The sequence below is a fragment of the Ambystoma mexicanum genome, chromosome 11 (assembly GCF_040938575.1).
Source record: "Ambystoma mexicanum isolate Mex_15411 chromosome 11, UKY_AmexF1_1, whole genome shotgun sequence".
NCBI lineage: Eukaryota > Metazoa > Chordata > Amphibia > Caudata > Ambystomatidae > Ambystoma > Ambystoma mexicanum.
This window is the reverse complement of record NC_090934.1, coordinates 956,241,576-956,264,819: the sequence shown is the minus strand read 5'-3', so window position 1 is coordinate 956,264,819 and position 23,244 is coordinate 956,241,576. Positions and strand designations below refer to the sequence as shown.

General features: G+C 50.1%; 2 protein-coding genes across 11 annotated transcripts in view; both read right to left on the bottom strand.

Moving 5' to 3' along the window:
• The window catches only part of PPP6R3 (protein phosphatase 6 regulatory subunit 3), a 2,530,957-nt gene that overhangs the window by 1,365,416 nt on the left and 1,142,297 nt on the right, over positions 1–23,244 (bottom strand). The window lies entirely within an intron of this gene.
• Positions 5,057–5,367, bottom strand: LOC138503969 (dolichyl-diphosphooligosaccharide--protein glycosyltransferase subunit 4-like). Its single transcript, XM_069624116.1, has one exon. It carries the CDS (start codon positions 5,365–5,367, stop codon positions 5,260–5,262), a length of 108 nt encoding a protein of 35 aa, XP_069480217.1. The 3' UTR covers positions 5,057–5,259.

Genomic DNA, 23,244 nt, shown 5'->3' with positions numbered 1-23,244 from the left:
CGGGGGAGAGGCCCAAGTGGCCGCCCTGCTTATGACTTGCCATGGGACATGGCGCTGAAAGGCGATGGCCATTGCCTTGGCCCTGACTGCGTGGGCATGCATGTTGGCCGAAAGCGGCTTGCGCTGGCCCTCACACGCTTCTTTGATGGCAGCGACCATCCAGCGGGATAGGGAATCCTTAGAGGCCCGATCGCCTGGTCTTAAGCCTCCGAAAGTGACAAACAGGGTGTCCGATTTGCGAAAGCCCTTGGTCCTGTCCAAGTAGAATTTCAGGGCACGTCTGAAATCCAGGTAGTGCAGCACTCTGTGCTTCGTCCTTGGGATCGGGAAAAAACGTAGGAAGGAACAAGTTACTTACCTGTAACTGTTGTTCTCCAGCATGGGTCTGGCATGGATTCACATGCTCATGAATATTCCCCGTCGTCAGGCTGGGAATCCTCGGTAAAGAAAAAACCAGTATCAGTTTCGTTTCTGATCTGTCTTTCGTAGTAATAACCAATCACTGGTCTCTGCGTCATACTGACCACAGCCAATGACTGCCCTCTACCTAAGCACCGCCTCTGGCAGCCATCTTCAGATTTGGAAGCACGTGAAGTGGCAGTATGACCAAGTGAAGAGCCGCAGAGGGGTAGGCGGGATGGTTCGCATGTGAATCCATGCCAGACCCATGCTGGAGAACAACAGTTACAGGTAAGTAACTTGTTCCTTCTCCAGCATGGGGTCTGGCATGGATTCACATGCTCATGAATAAAGAATACATAGCAGTACACATGCACAACCACGGGAGGTGGCAAAGGCTCAACATTAAGCATTACATCAAACTCAACATTAAGCATCTTACCTCCTCACCAGGCTCACCTCAGGCGAACAGGTTGCGCAGCACTGCTTGGCCGACCCTGGACTCCTCCCTGGAATCCCGATCGACGCAGTAGAATTTCGTGAAGGTGTGCGTCGACCTCCACGTAGCAGCCCTGCATATGTCCAGCAGGGGCACACCAGAAAGGAACGCCGTGGTAGCTGCGATCGCTCTGGTGGCTGAGGTGCCGGGGAGGGTGCGCCCTGCCTGGCGCCCGTAGAGCCCGACCGTTCGGCGCTCCCGGTGCCAGCGGACTCGCGGTGCTTGGCCTTGTGTTGGACCCCCGTCGCCGGGGCGTCCTCAAAGGTCTTAGAAGACCGCTCGGATTTCTTCCTCTTCTTCTCGCCTGACGGGCTCTTCCCTTCCAGCCAGTTGGCGAGACGTTGATGGCGGTCCTTCATGGTCTGCTCCGACATATTGCCGCAAAACGCACAGTCCTTCTCCACGTGCGTCTTGTCCTCATGTAAGCAGTAGAGACAAAAGGAGTGTTCGTCCTCCTTAAAGACGTTCTGCAGCTGGCATCCAGGGCAGATCCTGAACAGCTTTCTGGGCGTCGAGCTTCCCTTCTCCTGGGCCATGTCCGGGCCTGAGAAACTTCTGGAGTCCTCCAAAAGCGTAGCTCGACGAGATCTTCACCCTTGAGGGGCGCAGACGAATCCGACACGGGTCCCCGTTGATTGGATGGAGAGTCGGTGGAGCTTGAGGCTCTTTTGACCGAAAAAACGAAGTTTTTTGAGAAAAAAATGTGAAAAAATAGCACTAACGCTCGAGAGCAATAGCACGAGGATCCCAACACATGAACGTGCGGTAAAAATCTGAAGATGGCTGCCAGAGGCGGTGCTTAGGTAGAGGGCAGTCATTGGCTGTGGTCAGTATGACGCAGAGACCAGTGATTGGTTATTACTACGAAAGACAGATCAGAAACGAAACTGATACTGGTTTTTTCTTTACCGACGATTCCCAGCCTGACGACGGGGAATATTCATGAGCATGTGAATCCATGCCAGACCCCATGCTCGAGAAGGACTATTTCCTCGTTCAAATGGAAAGCAGACTGAACCTTGGGCAGAAATGCTGGGTGCGTCCGCAGGACTACCTCGTCCATTTGAAAGGTGCTATATGGCTTGGAGGCGACCAGCGCCTGGATCTCACTGACTCTACGAGCTGAGGTAAGGCCGTCTTGATGGCGACCAGCCTGATGTCCACGGACGCCATTGGCTGGAATGGTTTGTGCGCCCAAGACTATGTTAAGGGCCCACAAAGGGTGCAGTCTCTTGACAGGTGGGTAGAGCCTAGCTAGACCCGTCAGATGTTTCTTGACGATCGGGTTGGAGGAGAAAATGCCCTCCTCGCAGTTCTTGTAAGCCCCAATGGCTGCAAGGTATGTGCGGCAGGTGTCCACCTGCACGACTGAATGAGCGAGGTGCGCCGAAAAGAAGAGCACTTCGTCCAAAGTGCACGCCAAGGGGTCGATTACCTTGGAGTCTGCCCAGTGGCAGAATCTGGTAAATTTGCTTTTGTACTGGGCCCTGGTAGCTTTGCTCCTGGCGCCCTGCATGATCTCCAGACTGGCCTGTGAGAGGCTAAGGTGCTAAAGCATTACCTGCTCAGGTACCACACTGAGGGCTGGTTTCCCTGGCGCAGGGTAAATGACTCTGCCCCCCCCCTGCTGTGCCAGAAGATGTGCTGACTGGGCCCGTCGGGAGGTGAATTGCGGGCACCTCCGAGAGGCTGAGTAGCTCCGAAAACCATGGCCTGGCCGGCCACCATGGAACTATTAGAATGATGAGGAGTTGGCGAGACTCCTTGATTTAGCAAATTACCCGGTGGATCAGGGGAGTGGGCGGAAAGGCGTAAGCTTTCATGCCAGTCACCTGGAGGTGAAATGCGTCGCCCATAGAGCATGGGCCCTGACCTTGCCAGGATGCGAACTGGGGACACTTCTTGTAATGCCAGATGGCAAAGAGAATATCGTGGGGGTGAACCCACCTGTTGATCTCCTGAATAACGAGGTTGTTTAGCTGCCACTCGCAATTGTCAGCTCCCAGACTGCTGAGCCTGTCCGCTTCCAGGTTGGATTCCCCCGGGAGGTGGACTGCCGTGAGGTTAATGTCGTTTTCCAGAGCCCACTCCCACATGCTGATCGCCAGTCTGCACAGAGGAGGGGATCTGGTGCCTCCCTGCTTGTTGACATAGTACATGCTGGTCGAGTGGTCCGTCTGGATGAGGACAACCTTGCCCCTGAGAAGTGGTAGGAATGTTCTGAGCGCCAACCAATTGACGTGGTATTCCTGCTCCTGTCGAGTCCAGGTGCTGTGGACAGAGCTCGTCTAGGGTGGCTCCCCAGACCTCGAGCAAGGAGTCTGGTGATGGTGGCCTGCGGAGAGGGCGGCCTAAAGGGCTTGCCCGTCCGTAGGTTGCAGTCCCTGGACAACCAGGTTAGGTCCGGGTGGAGAGATGGAGGAACATTGATCATCTCAGATTGATAGCCCCGCTCCCGATTCCATGAGGCAGCCAAGTGCAGCTGAATCCTCCTCACCCTTCGTCTTGTGTGCGGCACAGCTAACAGGACTCCTGCCAGTAGACCCAGGAGATGTTGGTATCACCATGCCGAGGTCACCTCTCTGCTGAGGAAGTGGGTGATGGCTCTCTTGATGACCGAGATTTTGTCCTCCGACGGGAAGACCTTCTCGGAGCACGTGTCCCAGATGAGGACCAGGAATGTCAGTCTGCGTAGGCTGCAGCTGTGACTTCTTGAGATTGAGCGAGAAGCCCAGATGGTGCAGTGGGATCATAAGGGCATGGGAAGAGTGGTGAACCACTTCCGGAGATGTAGCCCTGATGAGCCAGTCATCGAGGTATGGGTAGATATTAGAGACCCTGTGCTTTGAGGAGGGCCGGCACGGCATTCACAAGTCTGGAAAAGACCATGGGGGCCGAGTTAAGGCCAAAAGGAAGGTAGCCCAGGATCCTGAACCGTAGGTAAGAACGATGGGGCAACCAAATCGGGAAGTGTAGGTATGCGTCCTTCAGATCCAGGGAGCACATCCAGTCTCCCTTGTCCAATGTCTCCGCTATAAAAGCTGGCTTAACCATCTTGAAGTTTTGCCGGGGTAAGGAGAGGTTAAGGGGTGGAAAGGTCCAACTCTCAGGCCCGCCTGGTGGTTCTTCTGAATGGCGAAAATCCTGGAGTAAAAGCCAAAGCCTTGCTGGGAGGCTGGGACTTCCTCCACTGCCTGGCAAAAGAGTTGCTGTCCCAGCCTGTGGGAGTGGAGGGGAGGAGGGAGGAGAGGCCGGGATAGGAAGGCGATACCTTGTGGAAACTACAGAGGATCCAGGGGTCCATGAAATTCTGGTGCCAGAAATGTGCATGGAGAGCAAGCCTGCTCCCCACCGGAGACACGTGGACCCGAAGGGGCAGTTCATGCTTTCTTTTCCTCTGAGGCTGTCGCTGAGGAGGGGGACTGGAAAAAGTCCTTATTTCCCCCCCTCTTTTTGTTGCTTGCTCCGACTCAGATGGCGAGCGGTCCGGCTGCCTGAATCTGCGTTCCTGGAAGCCGTGGAACCCTCCATATGTATGACCCCCTTTCAGAGCGCTGCGGAGATTGGGTTTAAGACGGGCGTTGTGTTTGTAAGGATGGATAAAAACTTTGCATTTGTGAGCTCTTTTTCTTCTTGTCCAGCTCTCGTCCGTAGAGGAGTAGAAGAGGGCCTCCCCGCCCCCCTCGAACGGTAGATCTAGTATGCGTTCCTGGACATCCGGGTTGAATTTTGTTACCAGGAACCAGGCTGTTCTTTTCATGTCCATGGCAACACAGATGGCACAGCCTGAGGTATAAATATGAGCCACTGTGTATTCCATGAGGACATGTGCCAACAGCTTGGCTTCAGCTAGCCCTGCCTTAAAGTATGAATGGCTCTGGGAGGGGAGTTCTGGGAGGAAGCCCGCCATTTCCCGCCATGATCTCTGGTTGGCAGCAGCCAGCATGGCATCGGCGTTGGCTTGACATAGATGTAAAGAGGCGTTGGAATAGAGTTTCTTGCCGTACACCTCCAAGATCATCTCCTTGCCTGGCAGCGTTGCAGAGGAAGAGGCTGAGGATGACTGGGGCTTGGAGTATAGTGATGCTGCAGCTATCACCGAAGAGTGTGGCTGAGGATGGGCAGAAAGCAAGAGTGTTGCCCTCCCTCCACTTGCACTTTTTTTTTCCTCAAAACATTTACTTCAGTACAGTTTCATGAATATAAAGTTCCAGCAACCATGTGCAATACAAAAATCCACAAGTGAAGAATTTGGTGTTGTATATAATCTGCATGATATCAGCATGTGGCTGAGAATATTCTCCATTTCATCTGACCATGGAAAGGACGTTCCCGCTGACAAAACCTGACTTGTGCAGCCTTTACTCCAACTTCTTGGGATTGTTTACTGCCACATAGTGATAAAGGACCACTAAGAGAGAGATTCCCAGCATGTTGGCAAAAATAGCAAGTTGCACGTCAGTAATCATTCGCGCTGCTTGCTTCAGCTGTCACCTCAGCCCAGGGACAAGCACCGAAAGCCTTCTCTCCTGTGCGCGACTCTCACTGCTGACCCAACTGCCTGTACTTGGCGTCCAGGTGTCGATTGACCGCCTGGGCCGAGTGGGGTTTGAGCCAGCCCTTCTTGGCCAGGGAGACTGCATCGGTCTGCATAGGAACCCCGATTTTTTTTAATTTATTTCTTTTATTCAACAAACACAAGAGACAAAACAAAATGAAAACATACACCAAGCTGTCAGTAAACCCATGACTTGACCATGGCTATGATCACGAAAATCCCACATGCAAACATATCCGTGTACTACTCCGATTCCACCCGGTCCCACATCCCTTTTCCCCCACCCATTTCTATGGCCAGAGTTTCTAAGATTCCTGCTCTTCCCATTTCCCCCATATTTTGGAGGCTTTAGCAGGGCCGACGCTTGCAGTGTAGATCCTATGTTCCACCATTGCACAAATGTCGTGGTAGGTTCATCATCTTGAAAAGTGAAGCTCTACCGTTAAGTGTTATGGGAAGGAGCTTCCAATGTCGGACATAGTTAGTGAATCGGTCTGTAATTGGTTGAAGATTATGAATTGCATAGTTTATTAGGTCATCAGACACCCAAATCCCCAGGTATCGGAAGCCGTGTTGTTCAACTTTAAATGGGCAGTTTTGGGGGATAGCCTGGGGTCCGCCTTTTACCGGAAAGAAAACAGATTTTCCCCACTTGATTCTCAGCCCACCAAACTCACCAAAGCTAAGAAGCATCTGCGTCACTATGGGAGAGGTCTGAATTGGGTCCCCCAGTAATATCAAAAGGTCGTCAGCATATAGAGACGTCCTATTTTTGTATCCTTCCGCCCACCTGAACCCCGCCCAGGCCTCACTCTGTCGTAGCCACAAAGCGAGTGGCTCAATCGCAAGCGCAGAGAGGATGGGGGAGTGGGCATCCCTGCCGTGTTCCTTTACCGAGAGGTAAGGGCTCCAAGGGCCACCCATTCACTTTAACTTCTGCCTGAGGGTTCGTATAGAGTAGTTGCCCCCAGCTCAGAAACGTTTGCCTGAACCTCATACGTCGCATAGTCTCCCAAAGGCTGTCCCACCGGACCGAGTCAAATGTCTTCTCAAAGTCAATTGCTAAAAATACAAGCGGGATATTTATGACAGGGGCCCGCTCCAACAATAGATGGAGGCGTCGTATGTTCATACGTGTTGACTTATGTGGCATGAAGCCACATTGGTCCGGGTTGACTAGGGAAGAAATGACATTGTAACTGGTTAGCTAGAAGCTTGGAGAGGACCTTGGCTTCGCTATTAATCAACGATATGGGCCTATAAGGAGGCACATTGTTCGGGCGGTTTGCCCGGTTTGGGAATGACTACAATTGTGGCCTTACATAGGTCCAGTGGGAGGGTGCCTTGGTCTCGGGCCCAGAGGATCATTTTGTGAAGGGGGGATGCCAGTGTGCTGCAAGGTTCTTAGTGCGGGAAGTATTGCCGCGCTGGAGAATTTGTGATACGATTCACTCAGACAACGGTACACACTTTGTAAATTATCTCTTCAAGGAAGTAACGGCCCTGCTAGGTATAAAACATAAGTTATTTTCTATTTATCACCCACAAAGCAACGGCGTGGTTGAGAAGATCAATGGCCTCCTCAAGGGAAGATTGTCAAAATTATGTTTTACTCTTAAACGAAATTGGGTACATTGTTTACCCTTGGCTTTGTTTGAGCTGAGAAATCAGCCCAGCAAGGACCACCACCTATCACCCGATGAAATAGTAACAGGAAGGCGCATGCACATGGCAAATTCCCCGCTCCGCAGGCACTCGGACGCCCACAAAAGTGCTACAGAATTAGGTGAAGAATTCGATGACTATCTGACAAAGTTCACAAAAGCAGCCGGTATGATAGCAAGGCAGCTTGCGCCACTGTTCACAAGTGAGGAAGGAAATGAAACAACAACCCCTACCACAGAAAATTCAACAAGCCAGCTATTGCCAGGGGAAATGGTCTATGTAAGAAGCTTCGTGCATAGGTGGAATGCTCAAAGGTTTCATGGCCCATATGAAGTAGTGTATTGCATACCGACAGCGGTTAAAGTGAAGGGCCTGAGATACTGGATACATTTAACAGACGTTCGAAAAGCCTATGTTAATGTTACACAGGGACAAGATGAGGGAGTAGAGACGAATGAAAAACAGACAGAATAAGTACAGAATAGAGAAGAGACAACTCCCTCCTACCGGTACTGATTGATGTAATATAAAAGGGATTAAGTGAGTGATTCTTATAATGTACATACTGTTAATAATAGACCACTATCTCTCTCACAATTAAACAGTGGTGTAACCTTAAACGAAATATCCGAGTAAAATGATTGAGTAACTTCAAAGTGTATATATTTCTAATACAGAGTTTTCCCTCTCTCTCTCTGACAAAGGTACTTAATGCACTTTTATGTTTCAATGTACAGGAGAAACCATGGCAACGAACGGGCCACCCGCAACGAATAGTATCAGAGCAGCCAGGCATGGGAACGAGAATTTTGATTTACGAAGTTATTCGTACAAGTGTGGTCTGTTAGTATGCGCTGTCATATTTTTTACACTAATGTTTGGACTAGTTGTATACTGGGCGGTTACATTCATATCTATCGATATGAATGAAGGGGGAGGGAATGGTACCAACATGGGAAATGGAACCAAGGTAGTCAAAGGAGGAGCCTATCTAATATGGGACGGCTTTCAGCTAATATGGGGATATAACACTCACTCTGATCATGAACAGCACCCAAATCACACCAGTAATAAGCTGACCCCACGTCTCACGTCTCCGTACAATCCCCCTGAATATAGTGTCTATGGTTTAAATTACTGTAATCTCTCTTTTTTATCATGGTTATATGACACCACCACCACCACCACCACCACCACGGTCACGCCAACAGCCCATCCGGCCATAGAATATGAATCTCCTGATCTCCTGCAAGTATACAGGAAGAAAATGCAGAAATGACTGAAGGGTTCTTGGCCCTATATGAGTGGGAAAGGGGGTGCCAATGCGGGGGGGGGGGGGGCGGCGAACAGAGCACAACACCCCAAGCAGCAAGGAATGCAAGAGGGTACCTTGAGAACAACAGAAGGAGGGAAGTAGGGAGGAGGAAATATGATGAGTATTCCGGCCTGGGCTAGACACAATAGAAGACCCTAGACACCCACATCAGTCAAATAAGTGGTATGCCAAGCAAACAACAAACGAGAGCTGTTACGTATGCTCTCTGATACCCCACGCCTCAGGCACACCCAAGGTACTACTGCCTCAAGAATTGGCCCTTGCAGATGCCCAGTGTCTCCTTCATCTCACCCTATGTAGAATCAAGAACATCTTCCAGGCACACATAGTATCTTTTGAAATGCTGCAGAATGAGCATGCTATTCCAGACACAGAGGAGTGATATGTTTAAAAGAACCGTTTTGTGTGATCAAAGGAACATTATTTTCGGAAAATAAGTGGAAAAAGGAAGTAATAACATGCAAAGCAGAAGCGCTACGAGGATTGCCAGCAGAAAGATTGCAATGGATCGGGAAAACGTGTGCGCCATTATGGACGGAGCACATCACAAAGATAACCTGGGTGACAGCCATAGAAAAACCCTTCAAGTTACAAAAAGAAATCACATATGAACTATGCTTCCTTGGCGAGAGAAAAAACAACATGGGCACAAATAAGAACTGTAACAAAACGCTCATCCCCGACATGAAGAAAGGGACAGCTGCCCTCATGGATACCTACTGGGTCTGTGGTAAACAGGCATACCTGCACCTCTCACAATCATGAAGGGGCACATGTTCTTTGGCAACGCTGCATTTGCCCTGATGGTGGTCCCGGAGAGTCATATCGAAGGGGGAAATTGACTGCAAGCCATCCAAGTTCCAGAGCACATGCAACCAACGGAAGAAACTCCAATGAATGCCCTATCCGCGGACACCATGCAAAGCCTGATGTCGAGAAAGCGGAGATCATCCAACTACATATCCAAAGCTTCCACAGAACTGTTGGCACAAATTCCTGACAGGTTCCGGCTATTTAACTCTGCTGAAACATTCTTTGCCTCCCTCATCCCTAGTATCCAAGCGCGAGCCAAAGAAAAATGGCTACAAATAAAACACTGGGAGCTGATCCAACTGGCCAACGACAATGAAGAAGGATTCAACCTAATCAAGGTGGAGCGGAGGGCCCTACGGTGAATGACAATGCAGAACAGGTATGTTCTAGACCTGTTGACGGGGATGGATGGAGGGGTTTGCCGAAAAATCAGGAGCATGTGCTGCACATTCGTACCTTCTGTGGACACAGACAATGGAACCCTGTCATACATTATTGCGGCCGTACACAATTTGGGGGAATGGATGAAGAAAGAAGGTGGGGTTGACCCGAGCTCTTGGTTCGACAACATTTTTTTCCATCAGTGCCGTCCTGGCTTGGAATGACTGTCAAAATGCTGATATCCATTATCATGTTTTTGCTCCTGATTTTTTGTGTGTGGCAGCTAGGTGTTCGGTGCTGCGCAAACGCAGTCCCTAATGGTACAATGATGATGGTGACAATGGGCAACTCCAGAGGAGCAGCGCAAACCATGCAGGAGGCACTAGTACAAACAGGTGAAGACCCTGAACCCAAATATAGAATGGTGGCTTTATACTATGACGGGGACATAGTGGACAGGTTATACCACACAACAACAAAAGAACCTCTGGAACGAGAATGGTACAAGGAAGTATGGGTAGACTTCGAGTGGGGTGGGGGATGTAGATACATGACCTGCACTCAGGATGAGTATGTTAGGGCGGGAGAGAGCCTGCATTAAGGGGACACCAGCCTGGGTTGAAGCAGTAGCAAATGAGAAAGAACGCAAGAGTTTGGGTGAGCTACAATATTTGTTACTTAAGTAACGAAAGGGGGGAAAAATGTATGGGAGGAAAGGTCTTTAGGACCCCCCTCCCACACATTGCAACCTTACGTGAGGCTCATGACTCGTCAGCAGCCCCCATGCACCTGGGCCCGGGAGGCAGGGTGGCTGCGGATCAACACGTGGGGCTGCACGGCTCACCTCGTAGCAGAACATAAACTCCATTTTGTAATACACTTAGACTCCATTTTGAGCATACTAAACCCAGGTCTCTGTGGAACAGGCTGCCTGCAGAAGCTGCAGCTCACCCCCCACCCACTTGTCTGCGCACAGCAAGCCCTGCATGTCCCCGCCAGCCTCCTCCCCATGGTAGATCCGCTGAAGGCCCGTTCTCACGAGAAACTAGATGCAAACAAGTAACAGAACAAACACTATAATTTACCTTCCGCAGTAGATCATTGCCCTGGCTGTGACCTGACTTAGTTGGGGTCTGGGAAAGAACTAAGTCGTCCCCATCAAGTATACCTCGACCCCGCACAGACCCTCCACATCCTTGATATATGGTGCTCATGTCCCCCCCAACCCCGTTCCCCCAGCCGAAGTGTTAAACACGAATGTTAAAACCCTAGGTCTCCCAGCCTTATCCAATGCTGCTAAGTCTTTTGCTTTTTTAGGATCAAGACCCATAGTGCCAGTTGCTTGCGTTAATATGGTACGACCCCCACCTACCCCAGGACATTTTGGTGTCAAAGTGTCAAGTGTATGGGCACTCAAATGTTCCTTTTGACTGACCAATGTTTGCTGCTAGAGTAAAATAAGTAAACGAGCAATATATAAAACATGTACAGTATGATTGAGAGTGCTATATCTGAGTTATTTGACGTTCTGAGCCACATCCGCTGTGGTTGAAATAATACGATGAACTCGTATCCCGATCCTCGAGTCACAAAACCTAATCACATGTTTAAAGTTGTGATATGTCACTGAGACCCATGCATCCACCAGCCAGGTTCTACCCCACAATTTTGTGTACATTTTTCCCTTCTTGGGATCAAAGTAACAGAGTAATGAATGTTATATGATGTGATATTAATGAAAACCTTTTCACTGTATTGATTCAGTATGTACGAATATGACAATGCATTACTAACCGTAAAATAATTTCTGATGGTTGTATCTGCTTCGATTCACATGCAGTGCATAGTCCAACATCCAGTTGTCACTGCAGAGTATTGCATTTTGTTTTTCGTAGTCGAAAAGGGGACGTCGACAAGGCGTGTCTGTAACACTATCCCTATAGTGACGTGCGGTATACCCACAATCACTCATGCATTGAGGTCCCTCTGTATTTTTTCTGCCCTGAGGGAGCCTTCTAGACGTGAGTACAGAAAAGAGATATAAAAAGCTGTCTATGTTCCTTCCATCCGAGCGGGGAGGAAGGGTGGGAGCATGTGAATCTAAGAAGATACAACCATCAGAAAGGCTTTTACGGTAAGTAATGCATTGTCTTCTGATGTTTGTTAATCTGCTTAGAATCACATGCTGTGCATAGACTAGCGAGCAGTACCCGGAGATGGAGGTGGGTTGTGAGAAGGAACAGTAGAGAAAAGATGTCTTAATACTGCTTGTCCCACCTGGGAATCAGATCTAGAGTGGGCATCTAGACAGTAGTGTTTTGTAAAGGTGTGTACAGAACTCCAGGTTGCCGCTTTGCAAATGGACTCAAGGGGAACATTTGCAATGAATGCTATGGATGCCCCGGTGCCTCGAGTAGAGTGTGCTCTTGGCTTGAAGGGTAGTTCTCTCTTAGCAAGAGTGTAACAGAGTGATGCATTGAACACACCATCTAGATATAGTGGACTTTGAGACTGCATCTCCTTATCTTCCTGCTGCCACCGAGACAAAGAACTGATTAGTCTTTCTCAGTGGTCTAGTTCTTTCCATATAAAACATGACAGCTCTGCGCACATCATGTGTATGCAGGCTTTTTTCTCCCAAATTTGAAGGGTTTTGAAAGAACGTTGGTAGTTTTTGTCATGATGCCTACCTCCAAGGAGCCAGGTCCGACCCAGCAACCCCAGAGGCAGGCATCATTTCCCCCAGGGAAGTGCCAGCGGGCCCAAGCTGGGGCCCTTTGGACACACCTGGCGCCTTAGGCGCCAGGCTCATGTTGGACCCCTGTCCTGGCGCATTAGGCGCCAGGCTCATAAAGCTAGACATGTGTTCAAGTGTTTTAAGGTGCACTTACCTGATGCAGACCATGCTGCTACATCCAGGCCCTCTTGAGGCCTGAATGGAACTACTTTACCTGTGGAACTACTTTCCCCTGGGTGTGGTCGGGGAAGGGTACATACCTGATCGGTGGAAGGATACATTCCTGGAACTTCTTCCAAAGCTATTTAAACCACGCCCGATCAGCAACTCACGCTTCGCGCAGCTGGACGCTCACCGTGTCAGCTCCTGCTTCTGGACTTCAGCCACGCCTGTCAGCATCCTGGGTCACCTGCTAAGAGAGAATTGGAGAGAAAGAAGACCTTACCTACTAAAGCTGCATCACGGAGACTTCACACTGACGATCCTGAAAGGGAAGACATCATTTAAAAAGCATTTAGCTTCGATCGCTGCAGCGCTGCATTTCACTCACCTTTCCTGGGCACCTCCATCTTCATTAGCGATCATCCGGATCCGCAGCCATTTCCCGGAGCCTAGAGAGAAAAAGACAAGAACACAAGGTGCGAGAAGGAAGGGAATAGGAAAAGCTCAGTTTCCTTCTAAGACTTACCTGTTGGATCATTCCCATTTCATTTCGGGTCCTGCCGCTTCCTGGCATTCCGGACCCCGGCCCCTATGGGGGAAAAAAGACAGACATTGAATGAGCGAATGCAAAGACATTACCTGAACGCTCATCCAGAACTTACCTGTCATTTACTGGAACTGCACGTTTCACTTCGGGTCGGCGCCATATCTCCGGCATTCCGAACCCCGGCCCCTAAGGGGGAAAAAGACATAAGCGTTAGCGCTTGCTGCAATAAGACAATGAACATTATTATTAAGCTTGAACTTTTGAACTTGCTACAGAACTCTTACAGCGCCTTACCTGAATAGTCAAGCTTATTTGAACTCCCATCAAACCTCAATCCAGTGAAGTAACTGGGTTTAAACGCGCCCCTGCATCAGAAGCAGGATGGAGAACTCATCCTTCCAGACCCTAAGGTGAGACTTCACGGGGAATCGAGGAAGGGTATTGTGGAGGGGGGAAGGGAGTGGGAGGCTTGCGCATTATTCCGTCAGTAGGTAATACTCCCTTTTCACGCACAGGGGAATTTTCCTGCGAGCCAGTGAGTCCATCTTCAGAGTCCTGCGCTTCACCATAGAAGAAGCATCAGCACTCGAAGCCAGACCTGCGCCTCTGTGGGAATCAGGTGAGCGTGACAGTTCTATAGACTGGTTGACATGGAATTTCGAGATGAATTTCGGGGCAAACCTTGGGTGTGTGCGTAGAACCACCTTATCTTTATGAACCGTTACAAAGAGGTCTAGAACAGAAAGAACCTGTAGTTTACTTACTCTCCTAATGGAGGTGATAGCTATTAGGAAAGCAGTCTTAAGAGTGAGGTCTTTATGAGTTGCCTTGTGCATGGGTTCAAATGGTGAGCCCATGAGCCTGGTAAGTACCACATTTAGGTCCCAGCTGGGAGCTGGGTTTGCTATCGGAGGGTGTATTCTCTTTACCTCCTCCATAAAGGCTTTAAAAACTGGGACTTTCCACCATGACACTAAGGTGGGAAGTGGTGTATGCAGAAAGTGCTGCTAGGTGGACTTTAATAGAATTGAATACTAGACCTGAGTCCAGTAAATGGGTCAGGTACAGAACAATTTGTGTGGGAGAGCAGTCAAGAGGGTTGATGTTTCTTCCTCTACACCAGATGACAATTCTCTTCCATTTGCTAGAATAGCAGTGACGAGTGTTAGGCTTTCTAGCCTACCTGAGGATGTCCATGCATCGCTGTGGGAGTTGTAAATGTCAAAATTCTATGATCTCAGGAGCCAGGCTGCTAAGTTCATGGTCTGAGGGCATGGATGCAGTGTCCTGCCCTTGTCCTGTGACAGCATGTTGTACGGGCAGGGAAGTTTCACTGGAGGAGATAGAGACATCTCCATCAGGTGAGCGAACCATGGCTGCCGGGCCCACATAGGGGCCCCACTAGCATCATGGTAACTTGTTCCTGGTGCATCTTGTGCACAATCTTGTTGAGAAGGGGAGTCAGGGGGGAAAAGCGTAAACAAATTTCCCTGACCATGGAATCGATAGACCGTTCCCCTTGGATTGGTTCTGGGGGTACCTGGAGGCGTAATCTAGGCATTGTGAGTTCTCCAGGGTTGCGAACAGGTCTATTTCTGGGAAACCCCATTGTGTGAAAACATCGAAGACTGTCTTCGTGTAAACGCCATTCGTACTCTGAGGGCAGAGGGAAGTCTCTGCTTAGTTTGTCTGCTAGCAGATTGAGTTCCCCTGGTACAAGTTGTGACAGTAGGAACATGTGTTTGAGAGCCCACAGAGTCCATGGCTGTGGTGCTGTCCCTGAGGACCATCACTGTTTTCTCTTGTAGGTGTGCCTGGAAGGCTTTTAGTGCCTTGAACACAGCAAGTACTTCCAGTAAGTTAATGTGCTTGGAAGCTACGCTCGGAGTCCAAACTCTGAGCAGTCTGATGGGATAGGTGAGCCCCCCCCCATCCTATGAGGGATGCGTCTGTGGTTAGAGTGGCTTCCACTGCGGGGATGGTGAATGGTTTCCCTATTACCAGGTTTTCCTTCGACCACCACTGTAGCGAGAGAACCACGGCCTGCGAGACCACCACTAGATCTTCCCATTGTCCGCTGGCCTGACACCACTGGCTGTTGAGCCACTCTTGCATTGGGCGCAGGCGCGCGTGGGATACCAAATAAATACATGACGCCATCATTCCTAGCAATCGCATTGCTTTGCGTACCGTCACCTCTCGACCTGCTACATATTGAGGGATCTGAAACAGCATGTTTTGGACTCTCTCGTTGGAGGGGAAGACAAGGCCGTCCTTTGTTCGAATTAGAGCCCCTAGGAATTGTTTGACTTGGCTGGGGTCTAGGCTGGACGACTTCTCATTGATGGAGAAGCCCAGTTGGGACAAAAGGTCTACAGTCTTTTGGGTATTTGAGAAGCATGTTTCATAAGAATCCCCTGTTATGAGCCAATCGTCGAGGTAAGGGTATACTGGGATGGACAACCTGTGCAGGTGGGCCGCTGCCACTGCCAGTACTTTCGTGAATACCCTCGGTGCTGATGCTATCTCGAAGGGCAGCACTCTGAACTGGTAGTGTTTGCCCTCTATCATGAACCTGAGGTATTTTCTGTGCGCTGGCAACATTAAAATATGAAATTATGCATCTTTCATGTCCAATGTTGTCATGCAATCTCCTTGTGATAGCAGGGGGATCACTTCCTCTAAGGTCACCATACAAAACTTTTGAGGTTTGACAAATTTGTTCGCTGGGTGCAGATCTAATACAGGGCGCGTGGTTAAGTCCTTTTTGGGTACAAGGAAGTACACTGAATAAATACCTTCCGTTACCTGAGATAGAGGCACAACCTCTATAGCTCCTTTTTCCAGTAGCTGGTCCACTTCTTGTAGAAGGATGGCAAGGTGTTCTGGTGTCATGCGTCGTACCCTTGCGGGTCTGTACGTTGGGGAACTGTTGAATTCTATACAGTAGCCGCGGGCTATGGTTGATAGTACCCAGCGGTCTGAAGTTATTCCCTCCCATGCTGGAAGAAAGGATGTTAACCGGCCGACGACCGACGATGCATGGGAGGGGACCCGAATCTTCGAGTCATTTGGTGTTGGTGGCTTGGGAACCGCTAGGGGTAGACCCCCGACCTCTCCCTTTGCCACGGCGTTGTCCTCTGTGGTTGTATCGGCCACTGGTGCCTTGGTTAGAGGACCAGTTGTTAGCAGAGTATTGCTGCTGCTGATTTTGCTGCTGGCGTTGGCCTCGAAAAAAGCACCTATTGCCATAGCCATGTTTGTTAGGAGGCCTAGAAATCTGGTCTAGGGTTTTGATGGTGTCAAACTCTTTCTTTGCCGTTTCTAGTGCCTCATCAAACGCCTTTCCAAAGAGGTTGGCATCTTCTATAGGCTTGTTGATTAGAGATGCTTGTGTTTCAGGTTTAAACCGCGAATTACACAGCCAGACATGGCATTTGAGGAGTATTCCTTGGACTAGGGAACGGCAAGACATTTTTGCAGCATCCAGAGTGTTTTTCACGATGCTTTGGTTGACTAGGGTCCTTCAGTAATCGTGGCCAGAAGGCATGTACGTAGGGGTTCTGGTACCTCCTCAGCATCCTTACGTAGCTTGCTCCATTGTGCGTCTGCGTAACTTGCTAGCAAGGAATTGTTTGCCATCCTTGCGGAAAAAGCAGCGGAGGCTGTGATCCTCTTCCCCAGGGCATACAATTTTTTGCCCTCCTTATCTGGTGGTGCTTCGCTGGTAGACAGCGGGACCCCTGCTCTTTTCCTTGTATTTGTGACCACTAGGGAGTCTGGTACAGAGTGGCCCCTGATGTACAACGGGTCTGAAGGGGAGGGACTGAATAGTTTTTCTATCCTCGGGTTGACCCCTCTGACCAACGTGGGTGTAGATAGTGAAGGGATAATTTGTCTCCTTACTAAGGCGAGGAGGGGAATGGTCTGGCTGACAGGGGGTTTCTCCTTGATTACCTTCTCCACAAAGTCAATGTCAGGAGAAATCTCCCCAGTGTCTATTTCGAAATGCGCTGCTGCCTTGCGTAGTAGTGCATTAAATGTAGGTTGATCGTCTAAAGGTGACGTGTTCCTATTAGGTGAGTCCTCGGGAGGGGACAGGTTTAGTACATCAGGGTCCGAAAACGCTGATGGGGACTGCCAGGGCTGTGAAGCACCTTCCTCTGGGTCTTCTCCGAAGCCCCCCACCCACCTATATCTGGATTTTCTTCAAAACCCTCTTCCTTTAAGTTCTGTTCCTCTTCGTTGCCTAAAAATGTGTCCTCCTCCTGAAAGTGGGGGTCCTCTTCAGTGAGGTCATATGAATTTACATCCACTTGGGAGGGATTAAACAGCCTAGGGAATTTAGCCCTGGGGTCCATCTGAGGTCCCTCTCTTGCCCTCTTGGGTGGTGGTAGGTTTTGAGTCTCCATAAACCTCTCCATACAGAAGTGGAGTCTCTCCAGGGTCTCATGAGGTACCCCTGAGCGGTCAAAGGGGGGAGGGGGGGGGCTGGGGGGTCTGTGGCCTGAAAACGCTTTGACCTCTCCCATAACGTCGAAGAAAGGTCTCCGTCGTCGTCTGAAAAAAGCCTTCTGGTAGGCTAGGAGTCCCTTTAGATGAAGGGGCAGTTCCTGCCTTCCTTCAGGCCTTTTCGGCATTTCTCTAGCCTTCTGAGCGGTATTCAGTGTATCTTTCGCTGTCCGCTTCTGGCTATCGGCGGAAACGATCCTCGGCAGGCTCTCGACGACTAATCTGTCTGTGGAGGGCTCTGGTATTGACGTCACGGTTGTTGCGCGTTCTACGGCGACGGGCGCTCTGACGGAGCACTTTGTCTGGCGGTTTGGGGGTAGCGCCCTTATCTGGGGGAAGCCCAGTCGCTGGTCGCGTCTGTGGTTGCGAGGGGGGGCTTAAGACTCTTACGGTCTGAGCAAGACGCCGGTGGAACCTGCGTCTCAGTAGGCACTGATGATTTCTTCGTCTTCGACGAAGAAGAGCCATGGTTATGTGTTTATGGGAGTGTTTTTTGTGTGTGTTAGTGTCGCCGGGGTGTTGATCCCCATAAGCAGGGCGTGAGCCGAACTTGTCGGGGCCGGGGACATACGATGAGGAGCGCGAGCGCTCCTTAGAGAGGTCTACGACTTCCGTAACGGATGTCGGGTTATCACATTCCTCGTCACTTTCTGCGGCGGCTGAGGAATCGAACCTCGACATGGCGTAGGCCGCCCACCTTTTGACCCTGCGGTCCTTTAAAGTCTTAGGCTTAAGAAGCTGACAAGCCGCGCAGCCATCTTCCTTGTGGTCGAGTGGCAAGCAACGGTTACACCGTTTATGCTGGTCTTTCCAGGTAAACTTGCCCTTTCAACGCGGGCAAAACCTAAAGGGTGTCCTCTCCATAGCTGAGGAAATATTTCACTGTGATAACAACCCCGAGGGAAAGGGAGGGGAAAAGGAAAGGCATTCTCAGAGAAAAACAAGAAATGTCCCACGACCCCACTCTCCCTACTGCTTATGGCCGGCGAGGCCAGGCCACGTGTTCGGCAGCGCCGAAGGATCTCCTCCGTCTCGCCCCTGCCGTCGAAGTTCTTACTCGGCGGAGAAAAGGCTTCGCAGCTACGTCGAGGGAGGGATCTTATGTAAATATATATTAATAAATAATGACCAAAGGGCGAGTAAATGAATTTGCAATGTCTCTCGAAGAGCTCCACGTAAAGGTGACCAATATTTGGGGTGAAAAAAACAATTTGAGGGACCTCGACGCGTGAGGGATTGTGGGTACACTGCACGTCACTATAGGGATAGTGTTACAGACACGCCTTGTCGACGTCCCCTTTTCGACTACGAAAAACAAAATGCAATACTCCGCAGTGACCACTGGATGTCGGACTATGCACAGCATGTGATTCTAAGCAGATTAACAAACATCAGAAATGTGAATTACAAATGTGCCCATCACATATTGCCCCCAGCCACACTGCCCTGTAAAGAGCATTCATGCAGTCCAGTGAACAGAGAACTGCAAAAAGCTACAAGGACATCTCCCGCTCCTTCTCGAGAGCTGCACATCCAACCCCCCTCCTCCCATCAAGGCTCACCGGGGCTTGAAGGTCCCTGGCATTCTGATGTTGAAACAGTACAGCCACACCGCCCCGCATTCCTGCTGGACCTGAACCAAGCGTTCACCTTCCCCCATGCCTCCGAGACCAGATGCCACCATAAAATCACATGTGCCGCCGTGGCCAGGCCATGAAGAATTACGACCCACACAACCCCAAGTCCCACCACCTTTTGAGGTATTAGCTATGTGCCCCCCTCCGACCCTACGGTATTTTAGTTCACCCAAAGTTTAATAGGCCAGAGAAACAGTTATTCACCCTTATACTAACATACCGTAACACTGTCACTCACTACATCTAAGAGTAGAATGATGAAGATGGCCTAAACTTGTGCCCCCAGATAAGCTACCTGGGCCCATGAGGTCTGATCCCTTGTTAATGCCACCTTTATGATGTTTAAAGGAAGCCTTGTATTGCATACTGTTTTCCCCTGTCCCCTCCCTGGTACTGATTGATGTGTTAAAGGTTTCACATACTAACTTGATAGACGGGTGTGATGAATGTGTATGAGTGGCCACAAGGGCAAGCTTTAGTGCTGAAGTAGTCAATCTCCTTGGAAAGCCTGCGCTCTGGCACCTCACCCCGATGAGCCCGGATTGCCTAAGCACTCTGTGATGCCACCACGTGGATCCTCGCCAATCACGGAGCACTGTGCCTACAGCCAACATAGTAGCTAGTCATCGCTATCCAATCCCAACGACTATGTGGCTCCTATAGCTTAGCTCATGCGTGACATGTATTTGTAATATAAATGACTGTCTTTGCTATTGTCAGACAGAGCGCTCTCAGAGTTTGCAGAGTCCTTTGCATGCCCTATATCGATTTAGATTAAAAGACTTTTAATCTCAACCACACTTGGTCTCATTCCCTCCAGGGGTGTGTCCAACATTGACTCATCGGGGAGTGTTATATGCCTTTTGGGGAACGCTTATCTTCACTACCACAGAAGAACAAGAGATGAAACTCTGCATAGAAATGGTTGGACTACAGAAAACACTCACCAAGTGCTTCACAAGTCCTACCAAAAACAATTCGAGCACGATGACCACCATATACGGAGGATAATGGAATGGTCACAAACTGTATATTCAGAGTGTACAAACACTACCCAATAACCATCAATGCAACCGACCGATTCCAAAATCTCGCTATGCTCCTGGAACACGCAAGGTCACAGACATCTTTTCAGCGCTCAGAACCATGATTTGACCCAATATGATATCATCTGTATTCAAGAATCGTGGATCGTAAGGGACCACCAGGTGGCGCACGGATGGAGTTAGACACTGTGTGAGCTCTACCCCCAATGGTCCCCGAAGAGGCTTGAGCCCCCACTTCTCGGACCCCCCCCCACGGACAGAAACCGGCACTAAAGGTGTATAAAAGTGCCCTCTGTGCGCAGCAGAAAACCCAGAGAAAAATCAGTAAAGATTTCACCCAGCAATCACTGAGTGAACAGAACGCTTCTTACGCAGCACCGCTCTGGAACTGAAAGTGAAACTCCAAGCATATTGCTAAAGGAGAGCTCCACGCGGACCCAGCTCTAAAATCCAGCCCGCCTTTGAACTAATAGAGATGCCCTGGCACTACATTCGCCCCAGCCTGCTTCATTGGACCCCCGAAGGACCCACGGATCAGGAGGTGGAGACGGGCAGGAGCCCTCTCCCTTGTGTGACACCGCTGCACAGGACAGGCCGTCGACCTGCGCGGCCAGCAAACCTCCGACCCATCGAACGGGACCATGGACTGCACCGGTGCATCTTCCGGGGTCCCGAGGTGTGGAAGTTGAGGTGCCCATTGGACCGGCGCTGCCGTTCTCCTCGAGGCGGAAACGATCGGAATGGTGGACCATCACATACAGTGAGTACATGCTGTGAGGCCCCCCCTAACCCCCAACGTAACGAGAGCAGAGACACAGGCCGCCATGATCAGACTCACATGGAGTCTTCATAGAGCCCCCGCAGCTGGTAACGAACATTAACCCTAACACGTGCAACTATGAGGCAGAGCACGGAATGGGAGGGATCAGCACGCTGCCTTCCTACACCGCGGGTTGGGGAACATAAGACACAACCACAAACTCCATGAAAACTTGATAAGGCTGCAGCTAAGGCACAGAAAGGATTTCCCCCTGGCAGGCTGTCCAACACAGAGCAGTGGAGCAGAGTTCTACACGGAGGGCCCAGAATAGAAAGTTGTACCTCGAATCCCCCGTAGCACAATATCTGTGAACAAAAGACTCACAGCATAATAGCAAGCACAGCCCTAGAGGCTTCCCGCTCAGCAGCAGACCCCGGCCCCCACGGCAAAATGTTAACCAGCACCACCCCGTAAGTGGTAAAATTATAGGAGGAGCGCACCGTAAGACCCCACTCCTGTATCGCAAAGGCGAAGAAACACAAGCCCTATCCCGCCAAACATGTGGAAGGTCGGAACCTTCGCCCAGATAATCCTGGAATCACTCAGAAGCCATTGGCCCGTGAACCCACATAACACTGGAGACAGCGAGGCACCACTCCTCTAGCTGCACACTATCTAACCGCCCCACCTGCTAAGCGGAGGCTACCAGACAACGCAAAAGGTACTAGGTCAACACTAGATGCGACCCCAACCTAATTCTGCAGAGGGTCCCAATAAATGAGCGACCGAACACAGACCCTGGTGGAGCCCCGGTTCCAGAATAGAGGGGTGCAATCAAAGCAGACAACTAGAGGGCTGGGTGCCCTCCCCTGAAAGCCGCAAGACCCCCAACTCTGGGGGAGCGGTGCCTCGTGTATGGGCCCCTCATCTGTCACAGCCTGTTGACGCGTAACCAAGCAAAGGAAAGCCCACACCGAAAAAACTGGGACCTACCCCACCTCCCATTTTACGCCTCCACAACTCGGTCCTCACTGTTCAGTCCACCAAGGCATACCCCCTTATAGTAGGAAGTAATGGGCCAGAAAAGTCTGCAATCCCGTGACCTGATCCAAACAGACTTACCCCCACAACTCAACAACGAGCAGAGGTAACTGGATCCACACCCGACTATGCAGACGGCACCATACACGGCAAGCAACTTCCGGATAACAATCCCAATACAACTAGCACATGGACATATGCCATAAGCTCGCCAGTATTCATATAGCCCGCCCAACCCAGAAATAGCCCCTAGCCCAGCTGTGACAATGGCGGCATTCAGTACCAAAGCAGCCGCGACAAAGGCAAACATTGCATCCATCCTAAATGAGATAAAAGCATGAGAGCAGACATTGGGGGCAGAATCGATAAAATAACTAATCGAATTGACAAACTCGAGGAGCAGCTAGATGGGGTCAAACACAACCAGACATCCCTCAATACACTCGAGCCCCAGATGGACATGAGAATAGCTGATCTGGAAGCAAGACAGGAAGAATTTCTATTAAAGATGGATAATTTGGAAAATCACGAGAGGCGCAACTTGAGAATCTTTGGCATACCAAGTTGTGAAGGAGAAACCGAACACGATCTAAAAAAGATCCTCCACACGATCCTGAAAACATTGTTCGCTGATGAAACGGTGGACAAACCTAAAGACGACCGAAAACAGAGCAGGAGGAGCCGCAGGTGGCCCGAAAACAGTTCTGGTTCGGTTCCACAACTATGCCAATAGAGCAGAATTCTGGACAAAGCCAAAAACACACAACTCCTTCGACGATACGAAAGTGATGATCTACCAAGATTTATCCTTGCTCACCTTAGCAATGCAGAGAATGTGTATTCCCCTGACCAAGTGGCTTAAGGAGAAAGGGATATCCGTTCTCCTTCACGTTAGAGTGGCAAACAATACGACTGCGGACCAAAAAAGACATAACCACTTGCATTACAGATCTGGTCAATAACCAGATCAACGAACAAAACCCGGAGGAAGAACGGCAAAAGGAGCGACAATGGCGTATCCAGGGACTGAGGCGAAAGAAAATCCCAGAATCCAGAAAATACAGGGAGCCGAATTCTGAAGCGAAAGACCTCAGGAGGTTTATTTCCGACAATAAATATACCTTAACAGGGAACCGGATCCAAGACGCTAG

What these genes read in the sequence shown, in the direction of transcription:
- LOC138503969 (XM_069624116.1), bottom strand. Translation starts at nt 5,367, where the DNA reads ATGATTACTGACGTGCAACTTGCTATTTTTGCCAACATGCTGGGAATC.